At 41.3% G+C, this 20,226-nt stretch overlaps 2 protein-coding genes across 19 annotated transcripts in view; one reads left to right on the top strand and one right to left on the bottom strand.

Annotated features, from left to right (window-relative positions):
* ctnnd2b (catenin (cadherin-associated protein), delta 2b) overlaps positions 1 to 3,463 on the top strand; it is a 1,542,927-nt gene extending 1,539,464 nt beyond the window's left edge. For all 13 annotated transcript variants that reach the window (XM_069906986.1, XM_069906993.1, XM_069907003.1 and 10 more), the window contains one exon: positions 2,939 to 3,463. In XM_069906986.1, the coding sequence (XP_069763087.1) occupies positions 2,939 to 3,199 (261 nt within the window). In that variant the 3' untranslated portion in view covers positions 3,200 to 3,463. The remainder of the gene's footprint in view (positions 1 to 2,938) is intronic.
* The window catches only part of LOC138747657 (uncharacterized), a 123,916-nt gene that overhangs the window by 9,108 nt on the left and 94,582 nt on the right, over positions 1 to 20,226 (bottom strand). For all 6 annotated transcript variants that reach the window (XR_011347594.1, XR_011347593.1, XR_011347599.1 and 3 more), the window contains one exon: positions 12,223 to 12,315. The gene's annotated coding sequence lies outside the window, so the exon portion shown is untranslated. The remainder of the gene's footprint in view (positions 1 to 12,222; positions 12,316 to 20,226) is intronic.

The following is a 20,226-nucleotide window of genomic DNA, read 5'->3' as shown; positions in this document are numbered from 1 at the left end:
TAAAACAGTCTATTCTGGGATTGTCAGCATGCCTTTATGGAGGGCAGGTCATGTATCACAAGCCTAATTGAGTTTTTGAGAAGGTGGCAAAAGAAATAGATGAAAGTAAGGTGGTGGATGTGGGGTACATGGATTTTAGTAAGGCAGTTGCCAATGTCCCCTGTGGTAGGTTCATTTAGAAAGTCAATGGGATTCAAGGAATCTTGGCAGCAAAATGAGCTTACCTACAGAAAGAAGAGGGTAGTAGTAAATGGAATGTATTCTGCCTGGATCTGTTCAGGGACCTCTGCTCTTTGCGATTTTTATAAACGACTTGGATGAAGAAGTTGGGAGGGGTGGGGATCAGTAAGTTTGCAGATGAGAAGAAAGTTCGTGTTGAGGTTATTGTAAAAGGTTGTTATAGGATACAATGGATATGGACAGGATGCAGAGTTGGGCAGAGAAGTGGCAGAGAGTTCAGTCTGGATAAGTGTGAAATTATGCACGTTGGAAGGTGGAACTTGATGATGGAGTATATGATTAATGGAAGGATTCTTAACAGCGTGGAGGAAGAGAGAGATATTGGGGTCCAATTCCAGATTATTGCGATCGGAGCACAAGTTGATTGGGTGGTTAAGAAGGCTTATGGTGTGCATTAGTTGAGGGATTCATTAGTGGATTAATTAGTTGAGGGATTAAGCTCAAAAGCTGTGAGGTAATGTTGTGGTTTTATTAAATTCTGGTTAGGCCACACTTAGATTTGAGATTGTTTAGAGAGGGTGTAGAGGAGATTTACCAGGAAGTTTCTTGGATTGGAAAACATGATTTATGAAGCAAGGTTAACACACCTTTCCTCTTTGGAGCAATGAAGAAGTGACTTCATAGAGTTTCACAATATTATGAGGGCCAGAGATAGGGTGGAGCACCAGAACCTTTTTTCCCAGAGTGACAATAGCGAGTATCAGAGGACATCTATCTGTTTAAGTTGAGCAGAGGAATTTATAAATTTTAAATTTAAATTTAAATTTAGACATACAGCCCAGAAACAGACCATTTTGGCCCATGAGTCCATGCTGCCCAATTTACACCCAATTAACCTACACCCCCACCTGAAACATTTTGAACAGTGGGAGGAAACCAGAGCTCCCAGGGAAAACCCATGGGGAGAATGTACAAACACCTTGCACACAATGTGGGATTCAAACCCCAGTCCCGATTGCTGGCGCTGTAAATGTGTTGCATCAACTGCTATGCCAACCGTGCCGCCCCGGAAAGTTTAGGGTAGATGTCAATTTTTTTTTTTTTTTTACAGAGTGGTGGGTGCCTGGAATGCATGGTCTGGGGAGGAGGTATAATTGGGACATTGAAAAGACTCTTAAATAGGCACATGTACATAAGAGTGTTATGGTTGTGAGGTAGGGAAGGATTTGATTGTTGTGGGGTAGGTTCAGCACAACATAGTGGGCTGAAAATCCTTAATTCTGCTATAATATTCATTGTTCTAAATTGGCTTCGTGTGTACAAGCATTTTGGTTGGTATGAACGAGTTGCATGTTTCCATGCTGTGTAGCTCCAAGTATCTATATCATCCAGTAATAAGAAAGAGGAAAAGGAGTAGACCATTCAGCCCATTGACGATATTCCACAATTTAGTTTGATTATGGCTGATCTTTACTTCACTTTCCATTTACTCACCTTTGCGCCAATTCCTTGCTGTTCCAATCATCTACCTGGTTTTACGCTTGAGGTCCATTTGACAATACCCATAAGTCTTTCGAGTAGGAGACCTGTAGACTTGCCTGATCGTTTGTTTTTTTTGGTGGAAGTACTTCCTGATTGCTACCTTGAACGGCATTCTAATTTAAAAATAATTCTCTTCCCTCTCCCTCCAGAGAAAATAGTTTCTAATTTTTTTAAATATCTTGACCAAGATTCCTTTATTGACATGTAACAAATATGTTGTTAACTTTTGCTTGTCATAAGGACACATAAAGAGGTGCCTAGTACTCCCAACAATGAGAAAGAGAAGGAAAAAGAGAGTCTCTTCAGAGACACTGAGTGTCTGTGGATTCACCCCCTGCGCTTTCACAACCTCTGCAGCCGCACAGTTTCCTATCTACACAATCGGCGATCTTGACACCTCCGATACGGTCAGGAAGTTGTCAACCCCCGAGGCTCAGTTCAGAGCCTTTCTGGCCTTCAGCGCCCTCACAAATCCCAGTCCCAATACCTGATTCCTATGAACCGGCCTCCAGTAACCTCCAGTCTGGTGTGAGTCCCTCATCCTGCAATCTTGTGGAAATGGAAGCCAAATTTATACAAAGTGAAAACACAATGCTGGAGAACTTTAGCAGGTTAAACTGTGTACTTTATAATACCAAAGATAAAGATACATAACCAATGCTTCAGGCTTGAGGCTTTCATCAAGGTATGAGCAAAATGTAGGCAAAATGAGGGGGGTGGGGCAGAGGGAGGAACACAGTCCTCCAGGCAAAAGGTAATTCATACAATCTATTATCATTTTTTTTTCACTGCCAGTTTTATCCTAGTGCTTTGATAGCTAAACAATAGTATTTTCAAATCAAACATATTCTCCCTTCTCTTGCCATCAGTGACCAAGAACAATGCTATATAATGAATTTTAAAACAAAATTCAATTCTGAATGCAAAATATTATCATTCAAGAAGATCACTAGGTCAGCAGTCTCTATACCAAAAATAATCACATCATGCATCAAGATAAATTTTGATTAAATATTTGAGGAGGATCTATTTCTGTGGTCTCAAACATTGGTGGTGGAAAAAAAGTATGCCAACTATTTGGGGAAGAATGCACAAATGTAAAGGGTGATGGAAGCAGACTTTCAAGAAGGGAATTAGATGTAAATATAAAGTGGGAGAGAAATTGCAGATATCATGTATTTAAATTAAGAAAATGGCCTGCTGCTTTTTTCTATAGGTTTCATCGCAACCTGTGGCACAGGAACCCAGTAGGAAAGACTATGACACTTATCAACCCTATCAAAACTCTACAGGAAATTACGATGACTCTTTCTTTGAAGATCAAGTACACAGTCGCCCAGCTACCAGTGAATATAACATGCATCTCGGCCTGAAGTCAACAGGCAATTATGTTGATTTCTATTCCGCTGCTCGTCCCTATAGTGAGTTAAACTACGAGACAAGCCACTACCCAGCCTCACCCGATTCTTGGGTCTAAGCAGAGGTGGCAGATACACAAGAAAAAAACAAGACCCTGGGAACTGTGCATGTGCATGAATATCACAAGACATTTTTCAGCAAGTCTTAGACTGTCAAAAGTCTGTTCCATAGGACAGTCATTGGGTGAAGTGTGGTAGAAGGTGATCGGATGGATAAGTACTGAGAGAAATTCAAGTGACATTCAGCTCATAAGAAGGAAATGAAAATTTGCTCAAAAGGAGCAGTGTTTGGGGGTGTAGTGGGAGAAGGACAAAAGAGAGTAGGAGGGTTGTTGGGAGGGAGGGAGGGAAGGAAGGAAGGGGGAATACTTTTAATCAATGTGCCCAGTGCACAGCAATGTAAGTTGGGAATTGAAAGTGATAGGAGGGAAATGGGAGAGGCCCAAGTCAAAGGTTTAAGCACAAGAGCCTGAATGTGTTTACACTTGCTATGGGGAGAGCCTGTCACCTCTTGAAGACAAACATTCTCGTGTGTCACAGCTTGTAGTTTTCAGTCTGGTTTTCTTCTGTACAGCAAGACCATTTCTCTCGCCGTCTTCCTGGGTTCAATTTTTTTTCATCTTAATGCTTTGTTGTGAAGTATTGGATGTACATTACTGATCAATGAGAGCATTGTGTTCATTACAGCAATGCCAAAGTACTCCCTCTGTCTCTTGTTCTTAATACTATTTTAATTACAAACAACAAAAGTTTAAGTGAGTTTGAGCAGATGTGTGAATTTCCAAGCTTTCTTTTTTTTAATGAAGTAACTAATTGAAGGAAGTATTTAGCAGTATTGTTTGTTCTGGTATGTGGATTTGTTTGTGTGGTCACTAACTGAAAACCCATCAGTCGCTTATATTACAAGCATCATTACACGCTCATTTGATGAGACATGCGCTCTCTTTCTTTCATTGCCTAAAGTTTTAGATGTAGATATTTGAAGACAGTTTTTTCATTTATATCAGTTTTGTTTATGACAATATAGTGTTAACAGTAAATAAATGAAGTTGTCATCCATGTTTGTAAAAAAAAAAGGGGGAGAAAAGAAAAAGTTTTTTTTCCTATGATTCTTTCTGTTGATACAAAATCAACAATAGTTCCAATGTGCCATAAAGCCTGTTGGTGAGAATCTGAAGCATCCTTTTTCAGGCTGAAAATATACTGAGCGTAAGAAATAAAATGGGAAAGTGGGTCAGAGATTGTTAACCTTCAGGGTGGGAGTCCCAGAGGATTAGATGATGCACTGGTTTGACACTCCAACCATTATTACAGTCTTTTAATTTTATTTTTAAAACAGCCCATGCAAAATAACATTGACTTGAATACCCAGCCCAATAAACTTTTTCACTTGTTTTAAAGAGTCTTGGAGGTGGATTGTGATGCTAAACCATCATTGCACTTAATCTCGTGGGTTTCCAGGTAGGTGACTTCAGTTAAAGTGAACTTCTCACTTCAAACCTTCAGTATGTATATTCCAAACCACTGCTGGTCTTGATTGGAAAACATCCGAGTTATTTTGTAATATAGCTGGGGTTAGCTTGCCAACTCATGGGTAATGTTGTGTTTCACATACTGTGCTACATTCCATGGAAACTGGAACCTTTTTGAAGGAATTGCATTATTTTTCAAGAAAATCGGAAGTGTGGCTTACTGAAAGATGTGCTCTCTCTTTAGCTGTGATTCAGTTACCTGTGTAGGCAAACATAAAAGGGATTCTGCCCTCTTTAAAATTACTTTCAAGAATAGTGCAGGAGTACTCATTGGTGCCAAATGAGAAGTAAATATGATGCTTCGAATTCTAAGTGTAGGTTTTAAAAAAATACTCTGAATATCAATGGGTAGCTAAATGTCCTGCTGACAGTTTGTAGATGTAGATAGACAAGATTTAAATTTGTTAAATGCTTTTTACAGTGTGTTTTGTCAACAATGAAGAAAAAAAGGGTTATATGGAGATTATAGACCCTTTAAAACTGCAGTCTTGCAAGAAACTGGGTGATGTGATTTAAAAAAAATAAAATTATACTATTAAAAAAATGTTAAAACTGTTCAAATAAGTTTCTTTAAATAGTGCAATGAAGCCAAAAATCCTAGCATTCCCATGTATTAACATTTGAACATTTTCACAGAAGGGTGCAGTAAATTCCACCAGAATTTATCTGCAATGTTGCATTTGGGGAGGTCACAGTGATTTGGTAGCAAACTTAGACATTGAAGGAGCTTTCATGTGCTTTGGGGATTGCAGTTCATGGTTCTGTTAGAAATTCACCTGCAATCCCCCAAGAATATGGAATTTTAAAGGCATTGCCTCCAAATATTAAGTTCCTGCCATCTTTAAAACTAATTCAAAATTGTCATGCAACCACTCGACCTACCCACAAAACCTGGCAGAGCCTAGCCAAGTAACTTAACCTGCCAAAGTTCATCCAATTATACATATTTGTGATAGAGTGTGGAAACAGGACCTTTGGCCCAACTTGCCCATGTCAAATAAAATGTACCCACTTGCCTGCATTTGGTCCATATCCATCCAAACTCAGCCTATCCATGTATTCTCTTTTTCTTCAACATTGCAATAGTACCTGCCTCAACCACCTCCTCTGGCAGCCCATTTCATACATCCACCACCCTCTGTAAAAAAAAAACCTTCAAGTTCCTGTTAAGTCTCTCCTCTGTCACCTTAAACCTATATCCCTGGTTGTCAATTCCCCTACTTTGGGCAAAAGATTGTATGTTCACCCGATCTATTCCTCTCACAATTTTGTACACCTCTCTGAGGTCACACTCCTGCGCTCCAAGGAATGAGGTCCTAACCTGCTTGACCTCTCCCTGTTCTTCAGGCCCCTGATCCTGACCACATTCTCATAAATCTTCTCAGCACCCCCTCCAACTTGACAACATCTTTCCTGAAGCATGATGACCAAAACTGAACACAATGCTCAAAATGAGGCCTCACTAATGTCTTATACAACTGCAACATGACCACACATCTATGCTTAATACTCTAAGTTAGTGATTTCCAAAGTGGGCACTGGCGCTCCCCTGTGGGTGGTGGAAAGATCCAAGGGGGTGGTGAGGAAATAGGGGGCATTCTGAACCTTCAGTCTTTTTATTATTCAGTTTGCTGCAAAGTTTAGTAAAGAACCCAATGCAATAATTTTCTGGCCAGACTTAGGGTGGCCATAGTGAGCAAAATAAATGGTGACCAGGCATTCTAACAAGACCTGGTCTCGGTGGCCGCCATGTTGTACTGGCATCACTACCTCTCCCCCAGCGCAACAACCACCTTCCCCTCAGCGCTGCCACCACCAACCCCTTCTCACTGCCGTCACTAACCCCCCTCCCCTCAGCACCGCTACCAAGCTCCTCTCAGTGCTGACACTACCCCCCCACAGCGCTGCCACTATCTTCCCACCCCGCTCAGCACCACCACTACCCCCCCCCCCACCAGTGCCTTTGTATGGGGTGGGGTGAGCACTCAGAATGTGGCCTGGAGGCCTAGGGGACAGCAGACTGAAAAGGTTTTGGAACCTCTGCTCTAATTGATGAAGGCCAATGTACTGAAAGCCTTCCTGACCAACCTATCTACCTGTCATAACACTTTCTCAGTACCATGTACCTGTCCTCCTCGATCCTTCCGGTCTACAACATTCCCCAGATATCTATCATTCATTGTGTAGGTCTAACCCATGTCAGACCTACCAAAATGCAAAACCTCACATTTCTCTGTCTTAAATCCCATCAACTATCCTCTTTCCTCCTGTCCACTAATCAGATTCCTGCTGCAATCTTTGGCAAACATCTTCACCAATGACAATACACTCAAAGAAATTCCACAACTTAAAGTCTAGGACACCAATAAGTATAAAAAATTGAGACCAGCGAGTTAAAGCAGTTTGATTTTTAAAGATATTTCCAGTGGTTTAAAAATCTGGTTACCCACACTATGGTTGATCAGACACCAAAAATGTTATTAAATACCTCTAACCTGTTACCTTACATCATTGAATGTTTTCAATACAGGAAAGAAAACACTGTGCAATTGCCCTGATTCATGGAAGACTTTGCAATTACCAAATGAATTTAGGAACAAGATCACAGAACTTTCCCATGATAGTCACCCACTCTACAATAAACTAATCTTTCCTTCTCTCACACCCATAGCTATCTGTTTTTCTTATATCCATGTGCCTATCTAATATCTTTTAAATGTCCCTTTTGTACCAGCCTCCACCACCACCCCTGGCAATGCATTCCAGACACTCTGTGTAAAAAGAAACCTATCTCTGACATCTCCCCAAAACTTTCTTCCACCCACTGCAGCTGTCCTCTGATCTACAATGACCTCTCATTCACCAAGGTGCCTCTCCCTAGTGAACACTGAAGCAAAGTATTAATTTAGGACCTCCTCTGCCTCCAGACTCATGTAGACCCCTCAAAGCCATCCTTTGTACATGTAGATCTCCTTAGGGTTTTCCTTAATCCTATTTGCAAAGGCTTTCCCATGCACCCTACCAGCTCTCCTGTCCTCGTAGGAAATCATCCAGATTTCACCTTTGAAAATGCAATTTTGCAAAGAATTTGAGCTTGTTATTGCCCGCCAAAAAATTGACAAATTTCAGCATGATTCTAGTAATTTTCATGACTAAAAACAGTCCACTTGTGTAACTCTATGAGCTTTCAAGATTAAGTAGATGATTATCCATCTGTTTAAAGGGTTGGTCTGGACATAGTTTTCTTACACCCATTCCATATTACAACAATGTCCACTTTACAACTTTCCTAATCCCTGCAGGCAGCAAGACAGACAAAACCCAGGATAGACTCATAAATTGCAACTAATATTTTGTGACACAAAAGTGGCAGGCAGTGGCCATTTCAAGCAAGTGAGAAGCTGGATATCCTGTCACATTTAAGTCATCTCCTGAAACCTAAAAGCTTTTTATCTCTAACCCACAAATCAAGTCAATAGCATGTCAGAATTGTCTCTATTTCCTGGAGTGAGCATAGCTCCAACAATACACGTTTAAACACCATCCAGGACAAAGTAATCTCCTTGATCGGCAACCCATTCACCACCAGAAACATTCAATCCCTCCGCATGGGAACAGTAGAATGTGATGCATCCAGCACACAAGTTTAAAGATGGTTAGAAAGTGCAAACCCCTTGACCCAATATTAAAGTTACACAGTAAATCCATCCTCTAGTACTCTCTCTTCCCCTTCACCATTACCACAGCCACATTCTGTGCAAAGCTTAATTAAATTTTAATTTATTTCATTTAAACAGACAGCACGGTTATAGGTCCTTCTGGCCACAAACCAATGCTGCCTAAATACCCCAATTAACCTACAACCCTCAAATGTTTTGAAGGGGTGGATGAAACCAGAGCAACCAAAGGAACCCCACACAGACACGGAGAGAACATACAAATTCCTTACAGACAGTGCCGGATTTGAACTGTGTCCCTGGCGCGCTAATAGCATTTGGCTAACCACTATTACTCGTGCCGCCTTTAGTGAAGTTCCTGGTCCAGGCCACTTCAACAGCAATTCCAAAACTAATAACTCTACCACCGAGAAAGACAGGGGAACCAGCTGCCTAGAAACATCATTGCCTGCAGGTTTCCCTCCAAGTGAAATCACATCCTCATCTAGAAATGTTCCGTAGGGTCTAAATCCTGAAATCCCAAAGTTCTCAGATGAAAATCTTTTCCAGACCCGATAAAGGGTCTGCATTGCTAATGCAACATCTGTTTTCTCCAAAAATACTTTATAAAACTGAAGCATAATCTCTCTCCTCCATTTTTAATTCCAGCCCTTGAGTTAAAGGTCAACATGACAAGTTAGTCATTTTAATGCATTCCTTGTACTTCTAGTGTTTTTTTTTAATAAAGGCTGCATCTCATAATGGAGTGACTGAGACATGATTCAATAATTCATTTGCCAATTAGACCTGTTACCACACACTTGTAACTGTTAGCGATTGCTCCCATGCAAAAAAAAATCTTTTCCAGACCTGATCATGGATTTGCATTGCAAAGGCAACATCTATTTTCTCCAAGAATAGTTTTCTGGCATTATTTTTACTTGACTTCTGTCTCATTGATTGATTATAACTGCTGTGTCATTATATTATCCCACCTTTCTCTCAATCCTCACTAAATAATAGGTATAATGTTCTGCTACATGTTCATCCTGTTTTAAAGCTGGCTAACAGGAAGCGATCCATACCTGGTAGATCAGGCAGTTATGATTTTGCATCTCTTGAAGTAGATAATTGTGAGATATGACTCGTGGCAATTATTTTATTACCTGACACAGTATCAGATACCAATTCTAACGTAAATATAAATGATCAAACTTTGTTCATCCTTCAAAGCATCCAGCTGTATACATTTATTTCCAATACAGAAAGAACTAAGCTGACCTACTGCTGGAAATCTATACTCACTGCTATTCTGATCATTCCAACTGCTGCCAGACAACAGGGCGGAACGATTCGCGTGACACTGTTACAGGTGCCAACGATTGGGACCAGAATTCAAATCCCATGCTGTCTCTACAGCGTTTGTACATTTTCCCTGTGTCTGCGTAGGTTTTCCTCAAGGGCTCCAGTTTCCTCCCACAGTTTGAAACATATCAGAGGGGTGTAGGTCAATTGGGTGTAATTGAGTGGCCCAAGCTGAAAGGGCCTTTATGTCTAAACGTAATCCGCTTTAACTTTTATAACATGGGAATTATCATTATATAGGTATGGCAAAAAGAACCTTTAGTACAACAACTCTGATTATCCATAATGGTCAGGACCAGGCCCATCTCGGATAAACAGTTTTTTTTTCTGGAGATCTGGTCATTTTTTTAAAAACAGCCCAGTAGCAACAGTAAATTACTTGTAACAGTGTTTAACAACAACAAACAACAAGGGAAGGCTTTTTAATGTTTAGTTCTCACCATAAAAATGCTGGCCGCCACCGAACACTGACACCTCACCACTGAGGCCCCAGTCCCTGCTCCATCCTGACGTCCCCACTCCTGCCAGGAGTCTGAGCTCTAAAAAAACTTCAGGAAAATGAGGATATCTGATTTGTTTCAGATATCTTTTAGCCGAAATTGAGGATTTCTGAGAATCCAGTGTCAGATGATCAGAGTTGTATATCCATCAAACTTTTTCCTCCTCTGGAGAATTTGGTTTTTATTAATATTTCCTATCCCACAGAGGACCTTTTGAAGATCATAATTACCTTGCAATGGCAAAGCCATTTCACGCACTTTGCATCAATTTCTTTCCACCAAAGAAGCTTGACCCCACACTATACATTTTTGAGAATCTGTTATAGTCTACATGATAAGTTCTTCCTTGAAGGCTCAGTAGCCAAAACTAATCAAAGTTCTCAGAAGTATAAAAGTGAAGAATAATCTACTCCATTTTTTATTCCAGCCCTCGAGTTAAAGGTCAACATTACAAGTTAGTCATTTTATTGCTTTTCTGGTACTTCTGGTGTTTTTTTTTAATAAAAGGGCAGCATCTCGTAATGGAGAGACCGGGCGGAATAGAAATGGTTCAATAATTCACTTGCCAATCAAACCTGCTGCCACACTCTTGTAACAGCTCCCATTGTGCATAATTTATGTGCAACTGCCCTCTTTATTCTGTGCGCTGAACGAGAGAAATTGCTTTACAACAAATCCACAAGAAAGAATCAATTGAAATGACAGATATACTTTTCACAAGTAAAAACACACAAATACTGGAGGAACTCAGCAGGTCTCGCCGTGTCCAAAGGAGGGAAGGATAGCTTATCAATGTTTCAGGCCTGAGCCCTTCATCAAGGTGACCACAAGAACAATCTTGCAATTTTTTGTTGAATTCTATGGGCAATAACGAGGTCATCAAATTGGGGCTTGAACAATCATGAAATGGAAATGAGTATTCATTAAAGCATCAGTTAAAACTGATGATGTGTTGTGTTTACTCCCAATTGACCAGTCACTGTTGGTTGAAGTGCCAGCTTTAAAAATTCCATGTCGTTTCTTTAATTAGTGCAAGTGGGAATTTTAAATGTCAATCAGCTGTTTAAAAAACTTATGGGCAGTTGTTCCTAGGGTTGGCCTTCAATTCTGTAACCAACAGGCTGTTCTGTTCTAAACCAGTGTTTTGGATTCATGCTCCCATCTGATCACCCCTGTGCTGCATAAAAACTCAGCAAACTATATTGCCAAACCTTGGTCATGCAGAGCTGCTCTACTGACAAGGAAATGCAGTTGCTGTTGCAATTTGGGAAGAGCAACAACCAACTTTCACACAATTTCAGAGGGTTCAAATCAGTGCCTGTCCAGCAGACCTAATTTTCCCCAAGCAACAGGTCCACAACTAAGAACCACTGTGCTCTCTTCCTCTGCCAGCCATTTCCTGCAGTCATCTCACTGTGGGCCTGCCGACTTGAGCTTCGTCCTGACAGGATTATGAACGAAATGAGGAAGTGAAGTAACACCATTATCTCAACAGATGTTTGTGCCCATATGGATTGGGGAACTACTTGAAAAGCCAAAACAACCAGAATTTGACTAAACATTTGGTATATACAGAGGATAAGCACTTTTGAAAGAAAGAAAATCTTTAGAAGAATGTGCAATTACACTACTGATGCGAATCAATAATCAAGAATATTGACAGTTGGCCAAACGATAGGATTCAAAGTTATAAAACTAATTTGCAGATATTTTTGGGAAAAAACAGCAGCTTGTATTTTGTACTTAATATTGCAGATCACAAACACTGACCTATTAACGTTTTAAGCCTTGTAGTTTTATGGAGCACAGAATGAAAAGACAATTTCTGTAAATGTCAACAACAACAAATACAATCTCAGTGTCCAGCCTTTTAGTTTGGCGGAACCTTGAACATTAATTGAAGATAACAGAGCCTTGCAGAATCTCACATTGCACTACCATAAACAGATCTCTCCCACAAAGATAAAACAAGTAATTCAGCTAACCTGAGTGAATCAATCTGTGAAGATGTACTGATTACCAAACTTACAGATAATTGCTGCGTTTCATGCATCCAACGCTGACCTGACTGTTGCTGGGATAAACTTTGAGTGGTCACTCACTCATCCTTATGACCTTATTCCTAAAGAAAGGAAAGTTCAATCACAAATTAGAATTGTTACTTAAAAGTAGGGATCAAAAAGCAGATAGATAACCAAACTTCTGACTGTCTGATACAGTTTGTCCAATATAATCTTTCTTTTCCCACAAATGCCCATTAAAATACTCAAAACCTAATTAGGCAGAATGTGTTGGGACTAAAAAAAAATAACAGAAATAAAAGTCCTCCATTTAGGCTCATAAGGTTCATCCTACCATTCCGATACCTGGAAGCTGGACATTACCTGTAGCAGGGATGTAGGTTCATCTATAGGACTAGGTGTTACAATCCCTGACATTTCAGTATTGGTTAGATTGATCCTCCCTCACAGAGTTAGTACAGTAGGTTGCCTCAATTACAATAATGGAGGGTAGCCACAAGGGAATATTATCCCATATCGGACACATCTTCAGTTGTATTAATCCTGTGGAAAGTGACCTGGTCCATTTTGTCTGAGGAGGGGTGGAAGGTAGAAACTCTTTGACTGATATTAATGTGGTACAATAAATTCATCCTCCATTACTTTCTCTCTCCCTTCCTCTATGAGCATCTCATTCTTAGGTCTTCTTTATTGTGCTCAGCTCCTGCACATCCACATCTCTCTCTCTCTCTCTCTCATCCCCCTCTCCTCTGGACTTTGCAACGCTCCTCCAGTCTGTTCTTATTTCAAATTTAATGGTCAATGATTATGTCTCTTTCTCAACATTTACCAAATAATGGCAATATATAAAAGAAGAGACGAGATGCTTGGAAAAATAAATGCATACTCTTAGGATTACTAATAACAGCTTGAGGAGAAACTCAACTATATTCTGGACAGGATGATGGACAGCAGACTAGCCTTTGCAATCCTTTTGAACAATGGATTTGAAAGATCTTTAAGTGAATACAAGCTCACCAGCTGCAGAATTATGAGAAGCAGACTAAATTGGAATTACAACAACATTAATCTGACCTCCAACACGTGGTAGTGATGAAAAATCAAAGGGTTATCTCTACCTCTCACTGCAGGTGAAGCTTGACAGAGCACCTGGCCACGGTTCAATGCTAACACAATAGAGGAAGGAACTCATGGATGTGCACAATGAATGGAAACAGATCCTGATGATCTCTCATCATCAGGATCGCATTATTTCAATATTGTGAAATTCATGTGATCTAGTATTTTCCAAATCTAGCAGAGAGAAGAACCAAATTGACAATATGATGGCAAGTAGAAATTCTTACTGGCATGTAAACATGAGAAAAGGTAGTGAGGATCATATTGTGGTTGCCACCTTCAGTCTAAAACCCAGATGTGCAAGTTCATCAAACAAATGACGAAAACATTAGACATTCATAAGATGAAGTCTCTCGAGGTTGAGAAAGCTTTCTTTCTGCAATTTAATGGCAACTTGTGGATCTTGATGCAAAAGAGGGGAACGCTGATGAAAGAAACTACTAAATAGTTGGACAATCCAGAGAGCCCAATAGAGCAGTTAATGGAGTAAGTCCCAGCCTACAGAGCTCCTGAAATTTGTATTAATAGGTAGTCAACCATTAAGTGGCAATGCGTTGAAGTAACGGGTGGATTTTGAAGGGTGAAAATGCCTAACAAGAAGGTTAAAAGTCGAGACTATATGCAGCACCGGCCTCGCCTAATCCTGTCTCACTGGGAAGCTCACTGTCAAACCAGGAAGAACAGGTAACTGACTGAGCATCGGAAAGACATTGAAGGGACCATTAAAATGGAGATAAGAATACATATTGGAGAAGTTGGACAATCCAGCGATGAACTAGGAGCAGAGCAATGAAATCAATTTTGATATTGGCAGAAGGAAGGAATGGATTACATCCACTAATTCTGCAGAAAAAACGTCTGGGCACAAAAATCACAGAGGTTAAAGGACAAACAAACAGCAGTGACGGTCTGACTAATAGAGAACGCAATTGTTGATAGCAAGAAAGGAAGTGTACATAAAATAACAGTTTATCAGTGGCAAGCAGCAGACAACAAATACACTCAAAGACAAATTAAACTACTGTAGTGACATAAAAAGTGTGTTAAACTGAACAGTTGAAGGAATCACTTAATAAGGAGCCTCCTACAAAGAAATAATGAATCTTAGATGCATTCGATCAGTCATTCTCAACCATTTTCAGCTGTGCCCTGGACTCTGCTCAGTTTATGAACCCCCTTCCCTGTGAAGCAGCCATGTTTTTGGCTTCTTCCGTACTTCTCTCCTACTGACTAAATTTTAAAAAATTAAAAATATTTATGTTATGTACTAAGGGTTGTATGTAAATTGGGTGGCATGGACTTGTGGGCTGAAATGGCCTGTTTCCATGCTGTATGTCTAATTATTTTTAAATTAATTATGTGAGGTGAAAAGGAAAACAAAGCTTTTACTTAAATGTGCTGTGCTCCCCCACCCCTGTTTAGAATGGCTGCATTAGATATTAACACAGACACCCCAATAAAGAATTAGGTCATTCAAGCCCATTAAATACTGTTAAACAATAAGAAAATTCCTCACAAGAACAACTTCAGCATCTATCCTTGTGTAGGCTGTTCAGAATGGCAACAGCATCTCTACTTTAACCCACATTTTGAAATGTGATCAGCTTGTGATGCCTTTCATGACCATATGGAGCCACTTTTCTTGGAATCAACATCTTTAAGCCCATGCCCACCACATTAATTAATTTGGTGGGCATGGGCTTGTGGGCCGGAAGGGCCAGTTACTGTGCTGTATGTCTAAATTTAGATTGCAATGAGCTCAACTTTAAAGTTAAGCTGGTCAACCGGCACCCAGTGATAATGTAAGGGCCCCGGTTCTCTTCAATATTGCCAATGACTGAGTGAATTACTGAGGGCCATCAAATAGATAGTTTACTCATTCCTTGGAAACCTTGACTTTTCATGTCATCTTGCTCTAACATATCCAACGTCATATACAAAAATAAACTGGTTTTGTACATTCAGCCAGAAAATCACATTTTCTTAATCTTTAACACTGGCTTGCCATCACCAGTATGGCCAAAGGATTATATCCTCACTAACAATGAATATGGTTGGGAACAACCATCAGTGAAGATGATAAATTGCCCAGGACATTTGGAGAAGAATAAACAACTTGTCCAGGAGTGAAAAAGCACAATTCTTAACATGATCAAAATACAATTCTAGAAACAAACTCCAGATATATCAGTTGCATTCTTTCAATGCACATTGGGAATGTCCAAACTATCTTCATTTCATTCAAGGGATCTCAGAGAAGTCTCATTGTCTATTGGCCAAGAACAATTCCAAATCAAAATGAGGGGGGAATCTTATAGAAACACAGAAAATTATTAATGGAATAGATATGAATGAACAGAAACAGGCAAGTTTCTTCCACTAACAGGCAAAACCAGAATGAGGAGACATGGCCTTAAAATTGAGGGGAGTAGCACAATGACAGAGATGAGGAGGAACTGCTTCTCTCAGAGTGCAGCGAGTCTGTGGAATTCTCTGCCCAATGAAACTGTAGCGGCTATATACTTAAGACACAGTTAAATAGATTCTTGAATACATGGGGAAGTAAGAGTAATGGGGAACAGGAGGGTAAGTGGAGCTGAGTCCATGATCAGATCAGCCATAATCTTATTGAATGGTAGAGCATACTCTATCAAACATCTGTAGATGCACTGTGTAAAGTAGACTGACTGGTTGCATCAAGGCCTGGTTTGGGAATTCAAATGCCCAAAAGACCTCAGAAGGCAGCATACAAAGCCATTTCTTCACAGGCTCTGACTTCCAATTCATTGAATACATCTATGGGAGATGTTGCCTCTAAATGGCAGACAACATCATAAAGGACCTCCATCACCCTGGTCACAACCTCTTCTCAGGCCAAGTTCACGAACAGTCTCCAATAACTATCAGGCTCTTGAACGTTCCCTTTTTACACTCATCATGGACTGCTCAGACACTGCAAAAGGATTGTCTGCACCATTGCAACGTCACTATTTTTTAACACAACAATAACTGTGAACATTTATTATACATATAGCTTTTGTATTTTTGTCTCTTTGTAATCCAATTAAGTATGCTATTGCATATTTTAAACAAAGTATGTACCTGTTCAGCTATAGCAAGTAAGAATCTTGGTGCATGTATACATGGTATAATGTACAGGTATATGACGATAAACTCATTACCATTATCAACAGGCTTGCTTCAGCTCCACTTCCTATCAGAGATAAAAGGCAGAGGCAGTGGCGGATTAACCATTAGGCTGATTAGGCTGAAGCTTAGGGGCCCAGAAGGGAAGGGGGCCCATAACAACTACTGGTCCACCAATGTAACCACTTATCAATATGGGCTCATGTTAGTCCTGGCTCCACCTGTCAATCAAGGCTCGCGGAAGTACCTCGTTCACCTGTCAATCAGCAGTGTGATCTTGGTCCCATCTACCAATTAGGGGTCTGCCAGTCCCAATGTTCGTGTTTATACATGTGCACAAGTCTTGAGGCCAGCTTCCTGCAGCAGAGCTCAGCTCATGCAGCCTCGCTCATAGGAGGTTTACTTTTTTTTTAAAAGACTCCTTTCTCCTGTGTTATTTTGTATTGAATATTTTTTGAGAACTGATTTTATTTATACTTTTGTAACTAACAGACTTTTCAAATTATTCAGGAATATGAGGTGTTCTGATCTGTATTGGACCTCATCCAGGCAGCGGAGTAGGCCAATTGTAGGATGGTGCTGTGTGTGCTGTGCGGTTCAATGGGTCCCAAGAGTAGAGAGTCTGAATGCAGCTAATTAAACAGTAGTTTTCTTTGCATGTGTGGGGGAGTTGCAACAGGGATAAAAGGCACACACATACACACACTCTCCAGATTAAACGACACATTCGCAATCATTAGTGGGTAGAAGGCTTTACAATCAAATTACAATATATGATATCAGCCACCTGTTGATATCCCTGGCAGGCTCGGCTCTTATCTAACTAAGCTAGGGATACTAGGCACACAATACTACAGCTCCCAACCCTTTGACTACACACACCTTACCAATAATCCTTCAGCGTTGCCATAGGTCCCAACCTGGAATGGAGCTCAGTTTCATCCCAGAAGAGAAAAAGTAAGATGGCTCACATGTGGTGGGCTTTATAATGCATCAGCTGGAAAGTCTGACCCAAATATTGATAAGCCAATTAAAGGGGCCAATGGCCAGGTTTGCGCTGACCTGTGGGCAAGGCTTGACCTTTATTGGCAGATCAGGTGACTGTGGATCAGGTTCCAAATGGAGATGTCACATCCCCCAGCAATTCACATTCCCATCAAGTTCCAGATGGAGAAGCTACATGGCCCTCCACAATCCACATCAGGTTCCAGACAGAGAGGTCACATGGCCCTCCACATTCCCACCAGGTTTCAGACGGAGAGGCTACGTGTCCCTCTACAATCCACATTCCGACCAGCTTCCAGTCAGTCAGCCCTTTCAGATAGGGCAAAAGTCCAAATGTAAAGGCGGAGAACTTCCACCAAAGCACATAACCACTTACCTCTCTGAATGTGCAGTTGCCTCCTCCAAGCCGCATAATCCAACCCCTCTCGGAGAGGGATAATCTGCAGAGCGCTGTGCTTCGCCGATAGATCTGAATGTACAGCCACACTAAGCGGCTGTTTAGGGGGTGGGTTGATGACTCCATCAGTCTGTGACCCAGCATCCTGTCAGCTCCCCACCCCACTACCTGACAACCCCTGCCCCACTGGGGAGGGGAGGTCAGTGGGGGCCGTCAGGACAGGGGCGGCTGCTGGGGCAGGGGCAGTTGGTGGGGGACGTCAGAGGTAGGGGGGGTACATCAGAGGCAGGGGAGGCCCTCGGGGCAGGGGCAGCTGGCAGGGGATGTCAGGGAGCAGCCGGTGCAGGCTGTGACGGCCCTGCTGGCAGCTCCAACACCTCACTGGGAGCTTGGATCTTCGGGGCACTCTCTGCAGCCCAAAACGCAGCAGAGCAAGGGCCGTCTTCCCTACCCATATCCCCCACACAGCTGGAATTGTTCTACAAAACACAAAGTGGTTCCAGCTGTGTGGGGGATTATGGGTAGGGAAGTCGGCCCTTGCTCTGCTGCGTATTTATCACAGGTGGCACCACCAGTCACCCCACCTCATCAGATCTAGAGGGCGCTACGAGGCACCTCTGGATACAAATGGGATGCTGGAGCAGCCTTTTAGGGCTGCTGTCTGAAAGGTCTTAGTTTTCCATCCGCTCCTGTAGCCAGCCTCAAGGTGGAGCCCTGACATGAAATGGCCTAAAGAAGCTACAAGCCTCTCCACATTCCAACCAGGTTCCAGACGGAGAGGCTACACACCCCTCCGCAATCCACAATCCCACCAGATTCCAGACATCCACCTACTACTCACAATTTCACACATCAGAATCCCTCCCTCATCTAGTTCCATCTGCCTTCACCTCTCCCCCAATGGTTCCCTTTATCACCTTCCTTACTTAACTCCTTCCAGCATCGGTAGCCTTTGTGTTCCCATTTATCATCCTCCAGCAGCTGTTCAAAATGTGATCCATTCTAAGCAGATATAGCAGCTGGATTGGGTACCTGGATGATCAGCAGCAAGGATGGCCATGGTCTATAATTCAGGACCTGTCATATTCTTCATCTTTGCCATCATGATCAAACCACGTAATCAACTTGAGTTCAAGAAAGAGTGCAGAAGAGTATGGCAAGAGTAGCACCAAGCATATCTAAAAATGAGATTCCGGTCTAGTAAAGCTGCAATATAGGATTACATCTGGGGCAAAAAGTAAAAACAGTTTACAGTAACTAGAGCTAAGATATCACCCAATCAAAAGATCAGATTGAAGTTCTCCAGTCCTATGATATTTTGACATGAATGATTAACTACCACTTGGAGGAGGAGATCTGAAGAACTTCCCATCTTTAACAATAATAGAGCTCATCTGCAACCATGCTCAGCCAAAAATGCCAAATAATGATATATCGGGAGGAAGATGAGATGGATTATCTATTTGACATTTGAGCAAATGTAGCATTGAACAATCTGGTAAAAATGAAGTTTAGATTTCAGATTTATTGTCAGAGTACATACATGACATCACATACAACCCTGAGATTCCTTTCCTGTGGGCAAGTAGAATTACCACTTGCTGCTTGTGCAAAGAACCTGTACTCAATGTACATCTGTAAACAAATAAAGAAATATAAACAAACTGACTGTGCAATACAGAGAGAAAAAAGTAAGAATGCATAAATGGGTCCCTGATTGAGTTTGCCATTGAAGAGTTTGAAAGTGGAGGGGTAGCAGCTGTTCCTGAACCTGGTGGTGCGAGTCTTGTGGCGCCTTTCCTATAGTAGCACTGAGAACAGAACGTCTGCTGGGTGGTGTGGATCTTTGACGATTGCTGTTGACCTCTGATGGAAGCGTTCCCTATAGATGTTCTCGATGGTGGGAAGGGTTTTGCCTATGATTTCCTGAGCTGTGTTCATTACTTTTTGGACAGCTTTACACTCAAAGGTATTAGTGTCCCCGTACCAGACCATAATTGAATGGTCAGCACTCTTTCCACCAACATCTATAGAAATTTCCCAGGATTTCTGATGTCACACCAAACCTCCGCAAACACCTGAGGAAGTAATGCCTTCTTCACACCGCCATTTGTGTGTTGGGTCCAGGAAAGATCCTCCGAGATAGTGACTCACAAGAACTTAATTTGCTCATGAGCAAATTTACATTAATGAGCAAAAAATAGCCCAGAAGTTGTCAAGATATCTTGCTCAAAAGAAGCTGGCTGTGATTATCAGAGATCAAGACATCACTGCAGAGTTCTAATTCCAAACATTTACATCAATGATCTTCCTTCCATGAGAAGGTTAGATGTGGTGATCTTTG

The sequence above is a fragment of the Narcine bancroftii genome, chromosome 1 (assembly GCF_036971445.1).
Source record: "Narcine bancroftii isolate sNarBan1 chromosome 1, sNarBan1.hap1, whole genome shotgun sequence".
Lineage (NCBI taxonomy): Eukaryota > Metazoa > Chordata > Chondrichthyes > Torpediniformes > Narcinidae > Narcine > Narcine bancroftii.
This window is presented reverse-complemented; position numbering and strand designations above follow the sequence as displayed.